Genomic DNA, 22,382 nt, shown 5'->3' with positions numbered 1-22,382 from the left:
CTAAAAAACCACGGATTTTCTTGTGTTTGCTTGCAATATGGCAAGAACAGTCTGAGTTCCATGCATTGATTAGACACCATTTACATAAAACCAGAAAAAGAGATATCCAGTTGTAGAAAGGCAGTGAAAAGACCATTGCTTCTCTCTTGTGATAGATGTGTTTGCTGAATTCAAAGAAATGAATTGTGTCTTCTCCTCAAAGTAACATAAATATGGACTGGCCCATAAGAAATGTGAATAGAGCAGCAGTTGGTAACATTTTCTTTTCTTAGTGGTGATACAAAATATATATGCTACACAGAGTTTATGAAAATACTGAGATCAAATCCAGAACCCTGCTTATTTTTCGACTTGGGGGTCTTCATGCTGGAGGACAGGCAGGGATAGCAGAGATTCCTCATCCCTGCTTACACGTGGTTTAGTTTTGGTGCTGGAATTGTGTGTAGAAATATTTTTCTTCATATTCTGGTAAACCTAGAATTGGGAAGAGGAAATAAAAGACATCTTCTGTTATTACTTATTGTACTTGGTAAACTGCTTTTCCCCTTGTGAAGCAGGCACTTGTAAGGTACAGCCCACCTCCTCTTGAGGGAGAATCACACTCATACCTGCCTGTTACTTCCCACTGACTCCAAAGGGAGTCCAGACAACTGCCTAAGTGAGATGGATCTTATCCAGCCAAAAAGAGCTGGGTTGAGGAAGGGCACTGGACCACAAAGGAGGATTTTTTTTTTCTAGGTACAGTGCTTTGAAGTTACTTATCAGTTTGCCTCTATGCTCGGCAGCATCTGTCAGGCTAACAGTCTGCAGAGGTGCTCAAGGCTGCAAAGGCAAAAGTCATTCATAGCTCCCCACATCCCAAAAGGTTAGCAAGGACACTGCACTGGGGAATAGTGTCTAGCCCAGAGTGGATACCCAGGCAGGAATAGGTAGTTTTGAAAGGAGTTGCGTATCCTCCCTGAGGAAGAGATCACAGTCTGTTAAGGATGGAATATGACTTTCTCAGATCCTGTTTATTATTTTGACTTTTGAGAATGATATACAGCCCTCCATCTGTGAGGATGTGGCAGCACATACCTATGGTACCCCCCATGAGATCCCTGGCAGGTGGCCTGGGCTCAGCTCCCCTCCCATGGCAGCTATCAGCATCACCAAAGCCAAGTGCACTGGCTCCTGCACAAGGGAAGCATGGTCCCGTAGCACAGGCTGAGAGATTTCAGCCTTCCGGAGTCCCGGTGCAGGCAGCGGGAGGAAACACATCCTCATCAGGGAGGTCAGGATTCCTCCTGATAGCAGAAAAATTTTCCCCAAACTCTTACATAGATCCCTGGGGAATAGCTCCGTAACACAATGGCACACTCGAATAGAAACTATGGAGCTACAAAAAAACCCCCAAAACATTTTTCTTCTTTCTGTGTTTACTTACTGCTCCTTCTGCCTCAGCCAGCTGACAGGCAAGAGAGGAAACCAGCCAAGAAAAAGAGGGTCTTTTTCTGGAGTCAAGGGCCCAACAAGACTGCATCACGCGATAGCTGCAGGAGCAAAGAGGTGACACAGAAAACATGTTAGCTGTTGGAGTCTCTGTGAGTGACTACATGGAGGTGCAGAATTTGGATGGGAATCACGGGGCACCAGAATGATTTTATAGAAAGAGGCCAGATTTAGCATGTTGCATCAGAGGAAAAGATACAGAAAGATTAGGAAAAAGGGTGAAATGAAGAACACGGCTTTACTGGAGTCCTTAGCAAAATCCTCCTCATAGGACTGGGGTCAGGATTTCACCCTGGCTGGCACATACTGGCATGCTAACCTTGTTTTCCAGCTTCCGTAAAGAAAATGGTAGGAAGAGAATTCCTGTCTGACTCTGGGGCTGAACCTGCTCCTTGTGGACTCTGTAGTCTTTAGGACAGTTTTCACAGCGAGTCTTTTTGTGGAATTTGCCATCACAAAAATCTTTCTGAAGTTTAAACACCACCTTAGAGATTTTGCAGTTTCATCAGGGACCAGTGCAGTGCCTAGCTGCTGAAGTCCCTTGCAAACTTACCAGGTCAATATATTCCCTGGTATTTATAAGCCCCACAGCAATCTTTCCTGGGTGAATCTGTCAGATTCACCTGTACCTTTAATGCCATTACAGTCTCTACATGGAGAGGATGAGAATGGTACAGTGCCATAGCAAGGCACAGAGTCCCTAGGCTACCTATGAAAATGTTTGCCAGAAGAGCTCAGACAACATAAAGTCCTTCACTTTCCTCCATGCTCCAGGTCTCGTAGCTCCCCACCACCTTCTCTTCTCTTGTCCTCTGGGGTCCGCCTCTAGACAGAGTCCACCCAGGCACAGAGGCACAGGCTGAAAATCGTGTGCTGAGAGCACAGGAATAGCTCCTGCCAACTCCTCCTTATCAGGGTTTTTCTCTAAGAGGATCCCTAGCCTCCTGGAACTGAATTAAACATGCTAAAGCTCAATTAAAAAAAAAAATAGAAAAAAATCACCAAAGATTTAGCTAACATCCAAAATGAATATGGTATAACATAGCTTTTGCAAAAAGAAAAAGAAAAAGAAAAAGGAAGCCTGTGATCTGAGAACAAGAAGTTCCCTGGGAAAGGAAGGCACAATTAAATACAGATAATAAATTAGTCCTTTCAAACACACATAACCTTCAGTGTTGATCATTTCTGCTTTAGGACAGAACCTACATGATCAAGCAGCCTTGTTTCAGAGTTAGAGGAAGATCTCACCTTTTGTGATTTTTTTGAGCAAGGTACAGTGTACAATAAATAAAAGGTCATACAAACAGTGACCTAGTAAATATAAACTCCCATGCTGTCCATCACTCAGGAAATACACTTACACGTCTTTTGTAGCATAATACGGTCGGTCCATTTTAAATCCACTTTGTATTAATTTGTAGAAGTTTGTATCAACCTGAATACCAGGGTAGGGATTTACACCTGTGGAAAATATTGGAGAATACCTGTTACTTCAGAAGTTGCCAAAACCAAGCAGTGCTCTTTTGTCGCGTTACAGAACATACCCAAAGAGAATATTTCCCATAGTAATATTCCATAAGACCAGACATCACTCTTCATTGTGTACATCCTCTCGAATAAGCTTTCAGGAGCCATCCATTTAACTGGTAAACGAGCCTGTACAAACAGGGGGGAAGGAGGCCAGGTCATGCTATGACACAGGCTTTCTAGATGACTTACTGTAGTTCTCACTACAACTCACAGTTGTCGGATCAGTTCCTGTTTGCTATGTGAAAAGCTGGGCCTCTCTTAGTAGCCCCTCTAAATTTCCCTTATAGAAAGAAATAGGCATTTCTAAGGAGCCAATTCATCTCATCCATTTTAGATGACTATTTAAGGAAGAGATGAGCTCAGCCCTGAAAGACCCTTCTTCCCTGCCCTGAATTCCAGAGTAGCTCAGATGGAGATGTCCACCGTGTACTTCTTCATATAGCCGGAGGATCTGGTGTACCCCACACATATGCTACTGTCCCTGTACTATTATTGTCCGCAACAGAAAACAATTCCCAGCACTTCCATCAAGGGTTTCAGTGCGCTTTAGAAAGGACATGGGTACCACTTCATTTACAGTACTAGCTTGATCAGGTTAATTATAAGCTAAGAATTTGCATTTGCCAAGGGCAGGAAAAAGTGAGATTTCTGCACTGTCTATACAGACATCTATAAAGCTAACAAGGAATTTGAAAATGTAAAGCTTCACTTTCTTGGTTCCTTATCCTTCTTACAATGGTATGAAAAATAGAGAGCATTCAGAAACTCACATTGCCCCTGACGATGTAGTTGGAGTCATTCACTACATCTCTGGCAAGGCCAAAGTCACATATTTTCACCACTTTTCCATGGGTCACTAGTATGTTCCGGGCAGCGAGGTCTCTATGAATGCACTTAGAAGGAAAGGATGGGTTAACGCTCTGCAGCATTTAGTATCAGAAGAAGATAATTCCTTTGTCTCACAGAGAGCTGTCTGAATTGGTGCCTCCTTCCACTCAAACAGTTTGGAGAATGAGCAACCTAGACAGTCCCCGATTGCTCGTGGCAAAGGTGGGGCCGGAGCAGGCAGAAGGGTGCAGTGCAGCCACTTCTTACTCAGGGTCATGCCTGAAACTGCAATCCAGTCTTTGCTGAAAAGCTCGGGAAGGAGGTCTAATTCAAGCCTGCCACTGTGTGGCTCTGTTCTTCAGTCTGCTTTTTATAGACTAACCTATTTTTACTGTTTTTTCTATCTAAACAATTTGCTACCCTTCACCATACCGATTTGGACTCAAGAAACTCCATTCCTTTGGCAACTTGATAAGAGAAGCAAAGAAGGTCTTCAAAAGTGAGCACATTAAAATCCTCTTCTTCATCCATCTGTCTGCTTGCATGCTTAATTTTATCTGTAAAAAATAACCAAAAGTATGAGTTTTCCATGAGCTTCCTCACTCTCTGATTAATTTCACTGGCTGTTGTAAGGATTTTCACGTGCTCCTACCAAGAACAATATCACAAAGAGCATCCTTTGCTCAGACACAAAATAAAGGAAAGAGAATTTTCATACTCAAATGCTATGTATAGCATGACCAGAAACATAAGCCTCTGGTCTTAAGTGTTGTTGAATCCTTCTCCAGCAAAATTCCTGCCAGGAGGGAAGAGAGACATATGACAGAAAGGGTGTCACTGAATCTAGTCTATTTAAATCAATAATATAATAAATACAATAATAACAGAATTACTAGAGATAAAAGCAACTAATCCCTTACCTTTCTCAGAATACAGCACAATCCCATTTGATCCAGATGTCACATTTATGTTTTGACTTCTTTGTGTGATTTCAAATTCATCCTCTCTGCATAGAGTTGTATTCACACCGTACTTCAGGTGAGTTCCCTTCCTGGAGTGGGTGACACATTTTCAAAGGTTACACACAGTGGATCACATAATCTTCTACACATAAACCGTTTTGCAGTGAAAAAGCATGATCAGTTATTGCTATTAAAAACCTGGGCACAGATATGAGTCTTCTCAAAACTGGAAAGAGAAACAAGAGACTGCTTGTCTTTTGCAGTCCAGTGCAAGGAACATCATTAGGAGAATCAATTCTCAGTTCCTCCCAAGGCATTGCTTATTAAAGTATGTGAAGGCACATTCTTAAGAATTCAATAATTTCACCAGTTTACAGCACAGCTGAGAATGCAGCTTAAAAAGAGACAGTAGCTTTATAAAGTATTAAACTGTTGCTGAATGCTTTACCTGGAATTTTGGTCCAAATGGATATTGTGGTAAAAGCTGAAGTTGTGCTGTTTAAAAATATCCGTCAGTGTCCAGTGAAACTTTTCTCTTTTGCTCCTTAAGTAGTTCAGAAGGTCACCATAGCAACAGTATTCAAATATCAAGTAGATTGGTCCTGAAATAGTTGGAAATGTAAACGCCTCCTGCTATCTATAGCACTCTCCCCATTAAAGCCCTAATGATGCTCCATCTTCTCCCAGGACTAATCTGTATTAAACATCCCAAGCATCTTCCCTTCCTGGGTAGATAACCTGTACTGATGGACAGGTGATGTTTACTGACTGTAATTACTGTACTGTAATGTCCCTTTGGAAAGCATGTAGCGGATTTTCCCGTGATGCATCTCCCAAGGAGGATTGCAAATCCCTATGAAGGCACAAACATCCTTCCCCGTACCGATGGCACTGGGGAGGACAGTACAGGCTATAAAGATGCAACATATTGTCTAAACTATACATGGTTCAAGCAACAGATGACCCTTGCTAATTATCTTGATGGTGTGAATTGGTATCCTTTGACCTACGCCCTTTCATTTATCTGCACTACCTTCATGCTCTAGAAATGCCCTTTTTTTTCCAAGAAGGCCACCTGAAACCTAAGTGTGCTTGCTGAGAGAACCTATAGGAGGGAAAGACCTTGCAAAGGGATGTGTGTGAGTGGAGCACTGGTCAGGCCACTTTCTCAAGAAAGGAAAACTACCTCCAATTCCCGACCAGGTAGTGCTCGGAGGAAAGCCATGACAAGCCAGCAGGAACAGAGCAAATGGCCCAGGGAGAGCTCAGAGTGGTCACACATCACCCCTGCAAAGTTTTACACTGGCATCACCCCTTCTGGCTCAGAAAGACCGAATACGAATTTGTGGACGTTTCTGCCAGACAGTCCCTGTCAAGCAAGGTAGGGCACACTGTGAGAAGCCTGTAAAGTCTCTCAGAGGATGGATGTGAAGTCTTGAGAGCCATGTAAATGCTTCTGAACACGGGACTTGGATAAGGCTGGAAGTGTCCCTGCCCTCCCCTGCCAGACTGAGCAAGACTCCCCTGCAGCTCTCCTGCCTACACCATCACACTTGCTGAGTTTTCCAGAAGGCAGTGGCAGCCTGTATACTTTCAAATCAGCTAAAGCCACCAACAACGATCTATTTCTCTGCTTTCCTCTTATGCCTCAAATGTCTTTGCATGACAGTATTGCTGTTGATGCGAACTGGGGAAACAAGACTTAACTGTTATCTTTGGTCTTTCTGACTTAATAAATATCTGTGGCAGAAGATCTGTCAAGTTTTTCAGCGGCAGGTGTTACAGTTCATGATACGGGCAAACTCTGGGTACACCCTGCCCTTTCCCTGAGGTGATCTGTTCTTTAGCCTCTCTCCACCCACTCCTGCTCACTGCTGGATTGGCCAGAGAGGGAGTTCTTGGGACAGGAATATCCACGTATGTTGCCTCAATGATATCACAAGTCACACAATAATTAATTAGTAATAATATCTTGCATTTTCATCTTAGCCTATCTTTGCTTAGTTCTTTCCATCTTCAGTTTATTTTTACATTCAGTCCTTTAAAAAGTTGTCTCTTTTGTCATTATTCACTTCTCTCCTCTTCTTTCTTTGGGTGTCCCCCCCACCCCTGCTCTTTTTTCAGTTTCTTTTCTTTCCTGTCTAGCCTTTAGCCATTTTCCCCTTTCTTTCTACAACTTCACTGTTTGGTGAGTCAAATGATTTTAAAAAAAAAAATTCTTATGTGAACAGAATCATGTGGATACAAAGGTACCTTACACCAGATAAGCTTTTCCTTTTCGCTTAATAAACTGGCCTGTATCAGTGCCATCACCACTGTAACAGGACAACCTCTTCTATAGAAGGGCTATTGTATCATTTCATGCAAGTTTGATCAGAAAGGACCCTTTTCTGTACTCATGCACAGCCTTAACTTTGATTTCATTTCATCTTCATCTTAGATTGCACCGGTGTGGAACAGCAAAATTGGTTCAATAAAGAAAGAATTGAGGGGTGAAGAAGGGAACAGCAGCTTGAGGAACAGGTGATTAATTATGGCTTGGATGTTTTTAATACTGCTTTCAGTAATCGATTTTTGATACTTCTTTTCTGTTCAGGAGTCCTCGTTAGTCTGAACATTTTAATTGGTACCTTTCCACAAGTTACCTGACGCAGTACAAGCTCCTAGTAGGTTCACAATATTTTCATGGCTTCCAATGTGAGTCATCATTTTCAGCTCAGACATCAGAGCATCTTTTTCTGAAGCATCAGGTTTTTCTGTAAAAGTAACAGAGATTTGGAAATCTCCAGCAAAGAATTAAAAACACAAATGTTTGTGATGCTTTGTCACATGCAAGTCTTCATTTCAAATTAATTGGACTGAAAGTACATTTGGGAACATCCTAAAATTTTTTGTGCAGTATAAAAAGATTTAGCAAAGGTGGAAAATAAATGTGTGTGTGAGTGTGTATCATTTGAATGCTTGGGAATGCTGTCATAAAATGTTAATATTTGTCATTCTTAGGCTGGCAAGGAATGACATCAGTGTATTAAGGTGTTCACAAGCACAGAAAAAATGGCAGTCAACCCTGTTGGAGAGAAATGCTACGAGAAAAAAACATCTCAATAGCCCTATGGCACACAACGAGTTGTGATCCAATAGCTAAGAAGGCCACCCTGTGTTTCAGTAGTAGCTTTAGGCTTGTTTTTCAGCAAGCATTTGGTCCTCATGATCTCAGTGAATTGGGGATGTGAACCAAAATGATCAAGAGGAACTTCCATAAAGACAACTGCAAAGGAGTGGACCAAGGAAGCGTAAAGCTGATGCACATGTGCAAATAGGAGATGAAGAGGTGCATGGCGGTGCTGGCAGGAAGGGTCTGTGTGGGCACACAGGTGAGGAGGGTGCTGGTGCTGCTGCCGACATGAAGCTCATCCCGTTATGTATCAAGAGGGTTGTGGTACTTGGAACCCAGAGAGGCAGCCCTCCTCCTCTGCTTGCTGCCAGGGAGGCTCGCTTCTGGACGCTGCTTTTATGAGGGGTCAAGACAGTTTGGAGAGAGTCCAGAACAAAGCAGCAAGGAGGATTAGAGGTTTAAGAAGCCTGACCCATAAGGAGGGATGGAAAGAAATTTCTTTGTGTCATCAAGAAGAAAAGACTACAGGAAGACGTGCTGGAAGTTTTGCAAAAAAGCTAGCTCAGACACAGGAGGTGAAGGGAGTGCAACAGCTAGACAGCACTACAAGAAAAAGGGACCTTACGCCAAAGTCCACAGTCACCAGTGTGACCAGCAGGCTAATCTGCACTATGAATTTGCATTCGTCCTCTTCAGAGCAGAGCAGCTCCATCCTTCCCCACACAACGCAGATCTCTGGCGTGTAGGACAAAATGCCACACACTGCAGGAAGAAGGCACTTCAGCAATATCTTTCCAAACTGAAACAGGATTTTGAAAGCATTTTGAAAGGATTTTGAAACCAAGCATTTGTGAGGTGTAACTGATACAAGTCTCTATATAAAGGGATTTCCGACACCGCTTCTGCTTTGGAGCCGCTGGAATATATCACTGCTTGTGAAAGGCACCCAGAGTTTATCATACCTTTTAGCATTTTGACTGCGACCTGGACTGAGTCTCCTGCATGGCTAATTCCATAAGCTGTCGCATTCACCACTTTCCCAAAAGCCCCAGAACCGAGGACCTGTCCTACAAGACACAATATGCCAATATTATTTGCAGCTGCTACAGCACAGGCTGCTACTCCAGCATTGTGGGTTGTCTTGTGGACTGCTTACCAAATTCCAGATTTTCCCTAGGAAATTCCCATTTGAGATCATATTCAAATTCTCTGAAGTCAATGTAGATGTACTCATTATCTGATGGGCCTATCATCTGAATCATTTGCAACTGGCTTTCATATCTAAATTGCTTTGGAAGGAAAAAAAAAGTGGAATAAGTCTTAGAGAGGAAGAAACAGCCTGGTAGGAACAAAAGAAGAAGGGGCAGGTATTTATGTTTGCTTTTACCTTTTTGTATTTATGAAAAATGAATACAAACAAAAAAGCGATCAATAGGAGGAAAAATCCAACAGAGACATAGAATGCAGCATTGTCCGGGGGGGAAGAAACAGCTCCTGCAACTTTAAGAGATACATATTACTACCCACTGAATCAGAGCTTGTGTGTACAGCTAGAGGTGCAAGGAGAACCCACGGTGGCTTGGTCAGTTCTGCCAGTTTGCAGTCCTCTCACGCCTGAGCCTCCTCTGCACGGGGAATGAGGTAGAGCCATATACAAGGCATATACAAGGCAAGGAGCTGGGCAGGAGGCGTTAAGTGCTAAGTAATTCTGACATCTGTTTTCATTCCAAAAAAATGCTACACCAATTAATAAATCTAAGTGCATGGCGGTGTTGCTGTGATCCATGGATTGGACATCGTGAACATAAACAGGACTAAACAATTCCTCTTCTCATTGTGTCTCCCTTCTCTCCCTGTGCCTTCCCCCAAGCAATGTACATCAGATACCAAAGCACCAGTTATCAGTGGACAGACTGTACACAACCTGCTCAGAGCATTGCTCTGCTGCTCAGCCAGGAACTCTCTTAACAAGTCAAGACCATACTAGAAGATGCCGGAGGGTAGGTGAGTGTTACGTGAAACCTGCCCTCATATTCTGGTAGTTTCTAAGAGCGTAAGTGTTACGCTTACTTTCTATTGTAATTTCAACATAAATGCTCAAACTCTGTCAGTGGTCACAGCTTCTGCCAGCTGTAGTCAAAAGCAGCAAACAGCTTGTTCATCCATGACAAAGGAAATCTCTGTACTGCAAATATCTGTGTGCTTCAAAACGCTTCCCAGGTGCCACAGCATGTTCCCTGTAGCTGAAATATTTTGCCCTGTGGAATGTATATGGTGTTACAAGTATAAAGTGCATGGGCAAATAATCATCTTGTTCAACAAGGAAAGAATCTCTCATGCTCTCGACAAGGAGAGAGACTGCACAGCAGTTGCCAAACCAGGGCTTAGCCTTCTGCCACCTACCTACAGCAGTTTAAGAAGGTCTCTCCCCTGGTACTCTATCCTGCTTCCCAGAGAGGGACTGTCCCTTGAGTGGGTCTGCTGGCTCAGTCATGCACGTGCTCGGGCATGCAATGACCTCCATGGGGTGAGGAGAGCTCCCATGGGCTTTTCTGGCAGCACTGCAGTGACCTCCAGGAGAGGAACAAGAGCCGACACCTGCCACCAGCTACCAAAGTGGCTTCAGCTCTTCCCAAAGCTGATGCCTCCAGGTTTCAGGTAAGGATTACCAAGATGAAATAAAAAAGCAGACCTTAACATTGCCATGGCTCCATCCTGCACTTCCTATTCACATGAAATTTCTGCTCATTTTAATGAGGGAGGCCCCTGCTTTAGGGCCAGAGAAAAGAGACACGTGTCTCCCATTCACCCACCATTTCCCATACGGTTCACACACAGTGCTTGTGTTTTACCTGCAATGCCGTTGCACAGTCAGCCATTTAGCCAGATAAAAAGTTCTACCACGCCAGCTTTAATTGAGAAAACCTGTGCTAAAGCACTGGCTTAGTGTACCTGACAGGTTAATGAAACTCTTTTCACAGGCTGAACCGACAGAATTGTTTGCACAGCACTCAACGGAGAAGGTTGTTGCTGTCTCCTTTACATCTAAAGTACTGCTTGAAATCCATGACCCCAGGGACCTCCTCTCTGGCAAGAAGTTGTGAATCCCCTCAGTGATTTCTTCTGTACAGCTGAAAAAGAAAGCAGACCAGTTTTGATTTTTGGCTCACAGTGGCATTTTCCAAGGGAGAAGGTGGGATATTTCAAAACATGTCTTACGTCTGTGTTGGAAGGGAGGGAGGGATAGATGGGCTTGTTTTTTATTTGTCACTGTTAGAGTGAGGCTTCAGAGCAGTTGCCAGTCTCATTTTTTGGTGATGGACATGGCAGGGTCAGCAGGGGGTGAACTGGGCTCCCTACCTCCTACACTGGGCTCACTCCCACTCTCCACCACTGCCCTGGCAGGGCACCTGCACCCCCTGACCTCCGGGACCTCCACCAATTTCACAGCTGACACGACCTCCCCACCGCACCTATTCCCACCGGTTTCACCTTTACCTCAAACACTTAAACCACTGAGCAGCTCCAAATGAGCCGCTACTAAAACATAAATACGAAATGAACCCACAGTAGAAGTTCTAACTCCTTTCCCTGAAGGTATGTGATTTCAACCATGAAGTTTCTCTCACTCGAGATGGAGAGCATCCACCCTGTATTAATGACTTATTTAAGACCTGACATGTAGAAAGAGGGAACATTATACTTGAGGGAAAGGAAGCCCACACAGAGATAATTTTGACTTTTAGCTTTTCTATCATTCATCAACTCACTGTCTAATTCACTGTCCACATAAATAAATGAGGAGGTAAGTAAATAAATAAAATTTATTCAGCTTGACACATAGTACTATCTTGTACATGTGGAAGTTCCCAAGAAATGTCACAGCATTTTCTTTCCAGAAAGATGTTTTAAGGAGTATTTTAAACTCACTAGCTGGATGTTTTCTTTCCTTTTCCATTTCTGTACAAACAGTTTGACGTTAGGAAGCCTTTTCAGAAGTATGGATAAGAAAATGGTCTAGATAATTTTTTTATATCTAGTTAAAATACTTAGAGCTTTATCCACAATCTTCCAAAAGACAATTTGACCCAGTACTCTTCTGCACCGTGGGATTATTAGTTTTTTGGCACATCTAAAATAAAAACTGCAGAATTCATAAAACAGCTCAAAGCTGTTTCAGCATCTCTTGAAATTTTAGGGCCTGACTCATTGCCCTAAATAAACAGAGGAAATGGAAACACTCTCGCTAACTTTACTGGAAACACTCTCACTGACTTTACTGGCTTTGGTTACAAGTCACTGTAACAGCTGTGTTAACCCAAGCTTAACCAATTCATCAAGCCCATATTAACTAGTGCGTTCCCTGAATGCCCTCTAAGTTTGACAGGCCAAGAGAAAAACTTAGATGGGCCTTTGTAACTACCTAACTGTTGATATAAATTCAGTGGGGTTTATTTCAGCATAAAGAGCCTGAGATACAGATCTTTATAGACTTCATCTGATGCCAATAAAAAATTTGAAAGCTTTCCCTAGTTTTGGTGATCCGGTTTCCCTGGAGTGGGCCACCATGTCCCCTTGTACAAACAGTCAAGGGTGCATTTTACACTTAGTTTCTTACAGGCCAGTCTTCATTTAACCAAGGATAGCTCAGATACGGTCTTCGCAATGAATCAAAAAGAGGGAAAATGATTTACTTGGATGAGTTCAGTTCAGGACAGTTCCTCCAAACCCAGGATGAGGCAGGGTAACTGTCAGCAATGCAGGAGATCTGCTTGAACAGCAACTGCATCGTTACTTCAGGCTTTCCTGCAACAAGGTAACACAAGACAATTTCTGTCAGCTCTTCAGTGACAAAACCCTTTACATTTATGTGGCAATGCTACATCTGCCAAGACCAAGATTTGCTTCTGTGTTTTCAAAATAACCCAATCGCATGTCACTGTGAGAGCTGAGTGCGGTCCTCAGTCCTACTCCTTCCTCCAGCCCTGTGCCTCGGTTCTGTGGGATGGCAGTGTGGGCAAGGCAAGGGGAGCAGCCACTTCTCTGTATGGGCTCAACCAGACCGAAACAGTGGCAGAGCCAAAATTAGAAGTCTTGACTTCTGCTTTTCTGACTCAGAGCAAGCAGTTGGCCCTAGGACTCCCCTGACACCCCAGTTCTGGGTGTCTGGCTGCACAAAATGTGCACAGAGGATCCCTGTATAAATAATACATAATAAATAATGCTCCCTGACCTAGAGCAAGGGTGAGATGCTGCAGTCACTTGTCAGAACTGAGATAACCGAGAGCACTGGGCAAGACTCTTTGTGTGTGCAAATCGTGGGCAGGGGCATACGAGGCAGTGCAGCCCCAATGTATGCGTCACACACCAAAGGGTGTCCAGACTAACTGCATTAACTCACAAATGCCATTAGGAAAAAAATGACATAAACACACCATAGAAAGCTAACACCTGATGAGGATATCTCATGTGGTCTCTACAGCAGTCATATATTCTGGCTCTGTAGAGTTAGAATACAGTCACTCTATTTTACTGAGCTCCTAGGCTTTGTGGTTTCCTTAAGAAGTATTAATTTTATCAGTATATGACTAATTTCTCATATTCTGTCTTCTCTGTTTATGGCAGGCTAAAGGGAAGAGAAAAAAAATTAATAACTTCCTCCTCCGTCCTCTGTTCTCCATCCCTGACCAACACAAGAAACATGACCCACAAGCAGCCAGCATCCTTCTCCAACCCAGTGCCTGGATTTCGGTAGTGCAGCACAGAGAATCACATTTTTGCCTCATGCTCCTCCATTTTTAACAATAATTCTATGTAAATGAAATGGGGAATATCAAGGGAAAAGCAACATATTAGCTCCATTTATATCAGTGGCAAAATCCCAGACTTTGCCAAATCTTCACAGGGATTGTTTTCTCACTTACTTCTCACGTGCAGAGTGAATTTTTTTGTCATGACCGTATCATCATTTTCAGCGTAAAATACATATATCCCAGACTGGTGCTGATGGTTGCAGAACTTTGATGAAATGCTGTGGAGCAAAGAAAAGACAGGAAAAGGACAAAAGACTGACTTGAAAAATATTTTAAATGTAGTCAAGACATATATATGTTTGAAACAATTCAACATCTTCTCATGAGGAACCCAGACTAAATTATTTTTCATTAGAGAATATAAACCCCAGAATGTAACTCTTTTGATAGGAGGATATTTTTTTCCTGCAGTATTGATTTCATTATGTAATTTTCCTCATAGTTCCTGGAGTGCGTCTGGGCTGTCAGGCTGTGATTTTGTTACCAGTCCATTGGAAGACAAGGTATATAACACATCCTGGCACAGATGCTAAGACCTGCAAAGGATCAAACTCTCTACTCTCCAAGGGATTTTGATGGGAGTTTCTAGCTGATATGATAAACAGTATTAGGAATTAACAATGGCAGCTAGGATGATACGAGATAAACCTCTCCAAATGGAAAGATATGACAGAAACTCAGAAATAAGGTCATCATCATCAGTTCATTATCAATGAGACAAAGCACGACCCATCAAGATATTTCTGCAGGAGGAAGGCGAGCCTTCTACTAACCCCTATGGTGACAGCAGCAAACCAAGACCCAAACCATGCAGGAAATGGCTTGTGACAATAGCAACGGTGAGGGAGGGCTCTAACAAGTCCCTGGGCAGAAGCTAACAACAGAGGACTGCAGAGACTTAAAGATTCCTGCATGACTGACCTGTTGAATCACTGGTTTATGGGACATGGGATGAGGCAGGGAGAAGGGAATAGATCATCTTACAGAGATGGCATCCTGTTTCTGTCCTTTTCACTAGGTTGTTGTTGTCAGGACGATTGTCATATTTAAATGGCAGCTATTGCAACTCACCAATGTTAGAAAAGCACTTAAGAAAATTTTTCTTAGGGTTAGTTGCTGGCATTTTGGGGGCAGATGTTTTAGCATACTGCTCAAGGAAAACTGGGTAGGAGGCCCCCAACTCGACTTTAGCGGTAAAGGCAAGCAGGGATATCAGGGAGTTTGCATATACGACAACATATACCAGTAATTTGCAAAGTAAGAGAAAGCAGTAATGAGCTTGGAACAAGAAATCTGGATAACTAAAATCAGGGTGTTTCTCATTAAGCAAGATACATACGAATGAACTAAGACACCAAGTATCACCTTGCAATTCTAAAGCAAGAAAACTGACATTGAAGCCACCGGCAATTTTGCCTTCTGACTAAGGCAACACCTCCATATAGTTACTGACTTTTGAATATCTTCATCTGAAATGGCCTTAAAGGTGTCCCTGAACTCAGGGACTTTTTAAAATCAGACCACTTTTAAGCTGCCTCAAAATGGATACTGAAGGCAGGAGAAACCACAAAACATTTGCCACTTTTGAAATCCTAGGTCTGAAGGATTAAATCCTAATGAAATGATGAGAAAATAATTTAAAAAGAGTGTCTTTGATACCTGAAAACATAAGGGGATGTGAGATAAACACTATAAATGTAACAGAGGTCATTCTGTGTATGAAAATTCATTTGCTCTTAGGAGGGAAGTGAAAATCAGCAATGTGCTAAAACAGAGAGACAACAAAAGCAAGCAGAAAATGGAAATTCTGAAGGAATGTCTGAAAACACATAAGGGCACTGACAGGAGAGATGAAGCCTTGGGACTTGAAATTAAAAGTTAAAGAAGGGGACAGAGTTAATGAATAAAATTTAATATGATCTATAATCAGGGGGAATAATTTGATAAGGAAATGGCAGAAATAAAAAAAAAGAAAAACAGGAAATGAAAAAGGATATGAAAGGAATAAAGTAGAAGTGTTGGGAGATGGGATTACACAGAAGTCAACTAAAATATGCAAAGTTAAACTCACAATACGTTAAGGTATATGATGACCTTTTTTGTTTTGAGAAAGCTTCTGCTTTAAAATCACATTGAAATCTGTGGTGTTACAGCTTGTAGGCAGAATCTCCTGATGTCCCTACCCCTTGCTGCTTCTGGGGACTTCAAACTGAATGAAATACCTAACCCTAGTCTTTTTCCTCAGGTGAGACATGTCTATCCAATGCTAGTATTCAACCAAAAGTGGATAGCTGTGGGGGATGTTTGTACAGAAGAATGTACTTGTCGGATGAAATAACCATCAAATTCATGTATTTTTCCCTCAATTGTATTTTTCCATAAAATAAATAGAATGATAAATAAATGCAAAGTATAACTACCTAAAATGAAAATTAAAAAAAAAAAGTATTTAATCAACAGCATAGTGATATGAATGGCTGAGTTGTCTGTTTGAAGCAGCCTTCAGACCAAGCTCCAGTGATGCTTGGGGCGGTGAGGTGGCCGTGGCCAGGGCAGGGCTGGCTGTGGCTGAGCTAGCCCAGGATGCGCAGCTCCACGGACACAGGCTGGACTTTCCCTCATCCGGCAGGTGGTGATCAGCCCTCAGCAACCACCACTTCTGGCTGCAAAGGCTATCTGAAGTGACTCATAAATCCCAGGCCACCAGCAGCTGCACCTTACCGATTAATGAGGGTTACCTAAGCTATTTCAAGAGTTCACAAGATTGTTATTGTTGGCCCGGTCCGTAGCACCTTCTTCTTATCTGGATTGAATTTACACCAGCTGTCAATCATCCAAGCAAAACTGACTCCTACTCTTACAAGCAGTGAGAAGAGGTCCATACCAGCTGCAAAGCAAATCAGCTCGGCATTATCAGCTGGAGGGAGGTACCTATTGGGCAAGGATGAGCAAATGCTCACAGCCACCCCTTGAGATCTCATTTCCAAAATCAGTCTTGACCACAAAGAACAGATCTGCCTAGCCCATATCAGGCATTGCAGATTAGTCACCAACACCCATCCAATGCTATCAAGGTTTGCGGACAGCCCTCACTTTATCAGCAGGGACAGAGTTCCTGTGGCCATTGCCAGGAGATGACAATTTACTAATCTGAATGGAGCTGTCTCTGAACCTCGTGAAGGTCTGACTCCAATACACCATCTGATGCAGATGAAAAGGCCAGTCTGTTGCAAAGATGACTTGACACGCTAGCAGATAAAATAAAGTGTACCAAAATACTAAGAAAGAAATAATATAAAGTGTGATCAAGGCTGTGACACAGTTTTATGCTAAGAGACGTTTTAAGAATATGAGAAGAAATCAGTGCAGCCGCATTAACTCCTGCCTAGGTCCTGTTTGGTTTTAAACCTAAAACGTTAAAAGAGCAGCTTGGCTTTATTTTCACTGAGGTGAATAAGAGCTGTTACCTTGAAAGCCATGGGACTACTCTGAAAGAAACTCTGAAGGAAATTAGATAATGTTATCAAGAAATTGGAAAGCCTAGGGAATGGAGAAAACATTAGCCTTAAACAGGACTCATGCCAGAACTTCATTGTAGGAAATAACAGAAAAGGTAGATAACTAACAGGTTTATTCAAAACATGTTTTGCAGCAGCGGAAGAATACATGACCTGGGTAATGAGCAGAACGGTATGTTTCTGTGGCACAGGCAGAGCCAAACAGATCTAATGGCGGCCTGGGAAACTACGGGGCGCTGGACTTGATTTGAGCAGTTTGAAAGACACTGGGAACATCATCAAGAACAGGATGACAAAAGGGGAACATGTAGAACTTGTGATCCAGTATGAAAACTGCACAGATCTGTAACTGAGAAATTATGTCAGAGAGAAGGGAATGGCAAAATGCATATAAACTAAAGGGTTGCTAGATGCATAACTTACCAAAAGGTTCATTACAACGTGGAGAATAAAGTGATTCTAGAAGTTATCTACATGAACTGTTGATGAAAGCCAAAATAATGTTTGAGTGCCTTTTGTTAACACAGCTTCATCATGTGGCCCATCCACATTTTAAAAACACAGAGAGTACAAAACATGGACAGTAAGCAGCCCAAATGAGATATAAAGAGGAAACATTATTATATCAAATTATTCCGAAATATTCAAGTACCTGCGTCCATCCACACTGTAACTTTGTTTACATGGAAATGTTTTTTGGGAAAATAGCCACATGCATCTAACTGGTGGATATGCTGTAAAGTTAACTTTGAAGCAAAACTCTTCCTCACCAATTTCAAAATCTTCTTTAGAGTCGGTTATATTTATAAATCCCTTTTCTGGAAAAAAAGAAAGAAAATACTGATATTATATTACAAAGGCTGGACTGCTTAATGAAGGAATTTTGACATCTGTATGTTTTTCATTTTGGTTATCACAAGCAAAAAAAAGCACCATGTTACATCACAAAAGGCATCCTGCTAATCAAAATAAGATAATGTTTCAAAATAGTGTTGAAATGATGCCACTGTGTTCAGCTGCAGACAAATGATCTGAGCCTGCTGAAGTTGCATATTTGGTCAGACCAGAGCCCTTCCAAAATGGTCCAACATTTCTCCCCATCCGCCCTACAGAGCCACAGGGCCAACAACGCCATTATTTATTTGGTTTGTTTTAGGTGTGTGTTCCAGGTGTTAACAGCTGCATCTCCTGGCTTTCCTCTAACAGGGAACAAAACCAGGTGGCACCACCAGCATAATCAGATGTTGATAGCAGTTGTTTCTCCTTCCCTGAAATGAGCTGAAGATTTTGCAAATGAGTCTTGTAGCTGCTCCTTTATATCTTCATCTAAATTAGACCTATTTGATACAAGACAACAGCAACATGAACATGTTTTGAAGATGTGCGTGAACGATGAGCTGCTGGTACTTGCCCTGCTAGGGTGGGATTAGTTTCACCTAATGGAGCTCTCTGAAGTTCAGTGACTGACCTAAGCTACTTGTTTGGACCTCTGATAAACTCAGTGGGATGAGACAGGCATGTCCAGATGTATCCCGTCCTAAAATAGAAGATAACAAAGACGTACTGAACTGCTTCTGGAAATACCTGTTTCTTGACGCTGACTGCTGAAGGAACCAAAGTCATTGCTGGGGCTAGATGTCTCATGAGGTGAAATGAATCCCACCCAAGGAGACTGAACAGCAGACACATGTGGGAGGAGGCTGTCCTAAAGGCATCAGTGGGGCTAGGATCAGCTCTGATAAAATCACGGAATCATACACATTGGAAGAAATCTCTGGAGATGTCTAGTCCAGCTCCTGCTCGGAGCAGGTCCAACTAGATGAGGTTGCTCAGAGCCATGTCCAGTTGAGTTTGGGTATCTCCAAGGAAGTATACTCTACAGCCTCTGGGAAACTTGTGCCAGTGTTTATTCAGCCACATGGTGAAAAACTACACTGTAGAAATATTGCTGGACTGGGTTTTTCCTTTTGGGTGTTTTTATTCTGGTTGTAACCCTATATTCTGCTTGGCATGTTTTATCTCTGTCTAGCTTACTGGTTTAAAAAATACTATCTGGAAACTCCCACATAAACCACAAAAATGTCAGTATTTTAAAACAAGAAGCAATTCCTTTCATGACTGTTCTCCTATTTTTTTATATTAAAGGCTTATTGCATTTATAAATTGGACCTTCATCTTTTGAATGATCTTTTGGACCTCATCCTTCCAGGCAGAAGGTCACCTCTGTGTGTACTGTTAACAGCACAACCAGCCAAGAGTAAAGGCTTTCTCTAGAGTGCACACAAGGACCTTGGAGCAGGGTATGCCATTTCTCTGGAAAACAACTCAGAAAAAGTAGTTTCTTTCTTGAAGGAGAAAGAAAATAGCACATTATTGCTCAGCTTATCTTTTTTTTTTTGGCAGGTTTAAGTGTAGTTCTGCCAGTGAAACAGTGAACATGATTATTCAGTAATGACAGGGAGGTGAGATGAAATTCTTGAGACTGGAATCAAAACTTTCAAGTCTCTGTATTTATCGTATTTGTTTATTTGTTGCTTTAAACCTAACATGTGTTGCAAAATAGCATCAAGATTGCGTAGAGTCAAAAATTCTTTATTCAACACAGGTAGAAATTGAGCATAAGACCTGCAGAAACAAAGAGCCTTGCAGCTGCAGTTGTTGGCATGATCTCTGTTGTGCTTTAAAGTGGCCCAACTACCCTGCCTGACCTGACCAGCTACACCAGCTATGGTGTAAGTTGGTGAAGCGTCAATTAGCAAAGGGCAAACCAGAGCTCTCTGGCTGCAAAGTGTTATTAGAGATTAGAAGACCACCCATCAATGTAGTTATGCTCGCCCGGCTCACCAGGTAATGCAGTATTTGCCGACCAAAACTGTTTTCTCTTGGTTAAGTTACATCACGACCATTCCCAGTGTAGCTATGGGTGCTGACTCATGCACAGTGATGGTTTAAAGGTTGGACACTGATCATTTCAGAAACTGCTACCCTATAACACGGACAACTGAGTGAAATCTGTATCTATATCACTGCCGAAACCGAACCTGGGATGCTAGCACAAATTCACACCAACAATGGTTGTCATTAATACTTTAGGCTAAAGGCTGGGGTGGGTCAGAAGCACAGGATGTCCATGTATGACCTTGGAGAGAGAAGCATGGCTGTTAGCTAGGTATGACAACATCCCCCCACTTTAATCCATCATGTAAGTAAACAAACAGATTTTTTCATCAGCAAAGCCAATGAGCCCTCAGAAGTTTTGTTGGCATAAGGGGTATTAAGGAGGGTACAGACAATCATCGTAGCTTGGCGTACCCCAGTCAAAAAATACCCCACTCAGAAATACAGCCTTCCAGGGACAGTGACTCAAATATCCCCTGTTAATGTGACACATACTCACACCTGGTAGTTTATGGATCCAAGAAGCCACTATTTCTGAACTGGGCATCAGTACTGAGAAAGAAGAGGATCTTGCCCTGGCTCTACACCACCCCTTCACGCCTACCTTCCTGTTTACTAGGAAGATGTGTGTAGAAAAAATGCCAGGTATCGTACTCCGTTATTGTAAATGATGACAGAACTTCCTGCTCAGTGGTAGGCAGAAGCTGAAAAGAGGATATTGCACTGGGAAAGTAATTTCTGAAGAGGCTGGGGTAAGTATTCTCACTTCCTACCATTCCTAGCCAAGGTGTTGTAAACTCTGAGAGCAACTACATCTAAGGTCAAACGTGTAGTGAGCGCTTCAGAGCACCTTGTTCTCAGGGCTACAGACTCCAACTCCAGGCACACCAGTCAGAAAACTACTCCCAGTGCCTCCTCTAGCAGCACAGTCCTAACTACAGCTTTCCTTTTTATGCCTTATTTCCAGACTTATGCCTATTTGTATATTATTTCCATCTGAGAAAGGTTTGCAGTTGAGGGTGTTCTGGACTAACTTCAACACCACTGGCTTTTAAATCAACATGTTGCTTAAATAGAATGAGGTTTCCTTTGGTATGCTTTTGCTTTTTTAAATTTTCAGGCCTTGTGTAGCTTGGTGTTAGGAGGATGGTTCCCTTTAGTGCCTGGAAAGCAGGAGACACGCAGAACAAACAATAACGCTGGAGTAGTTGTCTCTCTAGTTTCAGGTTTTCCTTCAGATCCATCACAGCTGCAGCAGCACTTCTGCATGGCAGTTTGCCAGCTCTGTCAGCACTGGCTCTTCACCATCTCTCTGGGCTAACATTCTCCATTAACACAAAAGTTTTCATTTCTTTTCTGCTACCAGTTCCACAGCTTTTGGAGCTAAAATTCTTCCCCAGATTTACTTTCTCATTAAAAATTTGGCAAACTCAAATGGCCACTTGTCAGTCACTCCCCCACCATAAGAGGAAACGGTCGTTTCTCATTTGTTCTGGATTTTAAGTGGGAGAGCCCACCACCAAGAACCTTCCAACTGTTCAATTCCTTCCTGGCGGACCCAGGTCAGGCCTGGTACAGATTTTCTATCCGCTTTTTTCTGTATAACAGCAACAAGCATCTGAAGGGACATATAAAACAGAAGAGCAGAGGCCATGAGAGCCTCTGCCTTACCTCCCCACCTCCGAAGGTGCAGCAAAGTGGTGTGGAGGTGCTGTACGTGAGTGAAGGGAGATGGAATAGGAGCAAGTGGTGAGGATGAGGCTGAGGCCACTGCTGCAGCTTTTCAAAACCCATACTGGAGTCACAGCAGGACCTTTCTGTCTCACATTAGTTGAAACCAGTCACTGGTTGTTCCAGACTCTGGCCAAACTAATACACAGAGCATTAACAGCTGAACACGCAGGGCAGGTCATGCATTTTATATTCTTGGGCAGCTCCAGAATAGTGTTTTCTGCAGTGCTTTACCTCTAGTTGTTTGCATCTGCTCTGCAGCTGCCTACATCTGAGCTGATGGCACAGAGAAGGGCTACACAACTACACTACTCCCCCCTGCCCAGAAGCCCAAGGCATGGCCCCCTGGGGACAAAAAGCCACTACGGCTTTGTGTCACACTGGCTGAGAGTCACCTACAATAACATCAGATGAATCCCAGCCTGTGTTTCTAGAGATACCATTGAAACAATCATGTAGACTAGACCTCTAAACAGTGCCATTTCATTTCACCTCT

The 22,382-nt window shown here is 42.6% G+C and overlaps 1 protein-coding gene across 1 annotated transcript in view; it reads right to left on the bottom strand.

Annotated features, from left to right (window-relative positions):
- Positions 1 to 339: 339 nt before the first annotated feature.
- The window catches only part of FLT3 (fms-related tyrosine kinase 3), a 36,800-nt gene continuing 14,757 nt past the window's right edge, over positions 340 to 22,382 (bottom strand). The window contains exons 9-24 of the mRNA XM_009327867.1: positions 17,910 to 18,075; positions 13,851 to 13,957; positions 12,621 to 12,732; positions 10,879 to 11,057; positions 9,314 to 9,426; positions 9,083 to 9,215; positions 8,889 to 8,993; positions 7,457 to 7,567; positions 5,260 to 5,413; positions 4,770 to 4,900; positions 4,282 to 4,406; positions 3,792 to 3,914; positions 3,036 to 3,147; positions 2,853 to 2,952; positions 1,427 to 1,532; positions 340 to 474 (exon numbers count right to left, since the gene is read on the bottom strand). Coding sequence (XP_009326142.1) covers positions 340 to 474; positions 1,427 to 1,532; positions 2,853 to 2,952; positions 3,036 to 3,147; positions 3,792 to 3,914; positions 4,282 to 4,406; positions 4,770 to 4,900; positions 5,260 to 5,413; positions 7,457 to 7,567; positions 8,889 to 8,993; positions 9,083 to 9,215; positions 9,314 to 9,426; positions 10,879 to 11,057; positions 12,621 to 12,732; positions 13,851 to 13,957; positions 17,910 to 18,075 — 2,012 coding nt within the window. The remainder of the gene's footprint in view (positions 475 to 1,426; positions 1,533 to 2,852; positions 2,953 to 3,035; positions 3,148 to 3,791; positions 3,915 to 4,281; positions 4,407 to 4,769; positions 4,901 to 5,259; positions 5,414 to 7,456; positions 7,568 to 8,888; positions 8,994 to 9,082; positions 9,216 to 9,313; positions 9,427 to 10,878; positions 11,058 to 12,620; positions 12,733 to 13,850; positions 13,958 to 17,909; positions 18,076 to 22,382) is intronic.

This window comes from Pygoscelis adeliae, unplaced genomic scaffold, assembly GCF_000699105.1.
Source record: "Pygoscelis adeliae isolate BGI_AS28 unplaced genomic scaffold, ASM69910v1 Scaffold14, whole genome shotgun sequence".
NCBI classification, from domain to species: Eukaryota; Metazoa; Chordata; class Aves; order Sphenisciformes; family Spheniscidae; genus Pygoscelis; species Pygoscelis adeliae.
The sequence above is the reverse complement of the archived record's forward strand: the minus strand, read 5'-3'. Positions and strand labels throughout refer to the sequence as shown.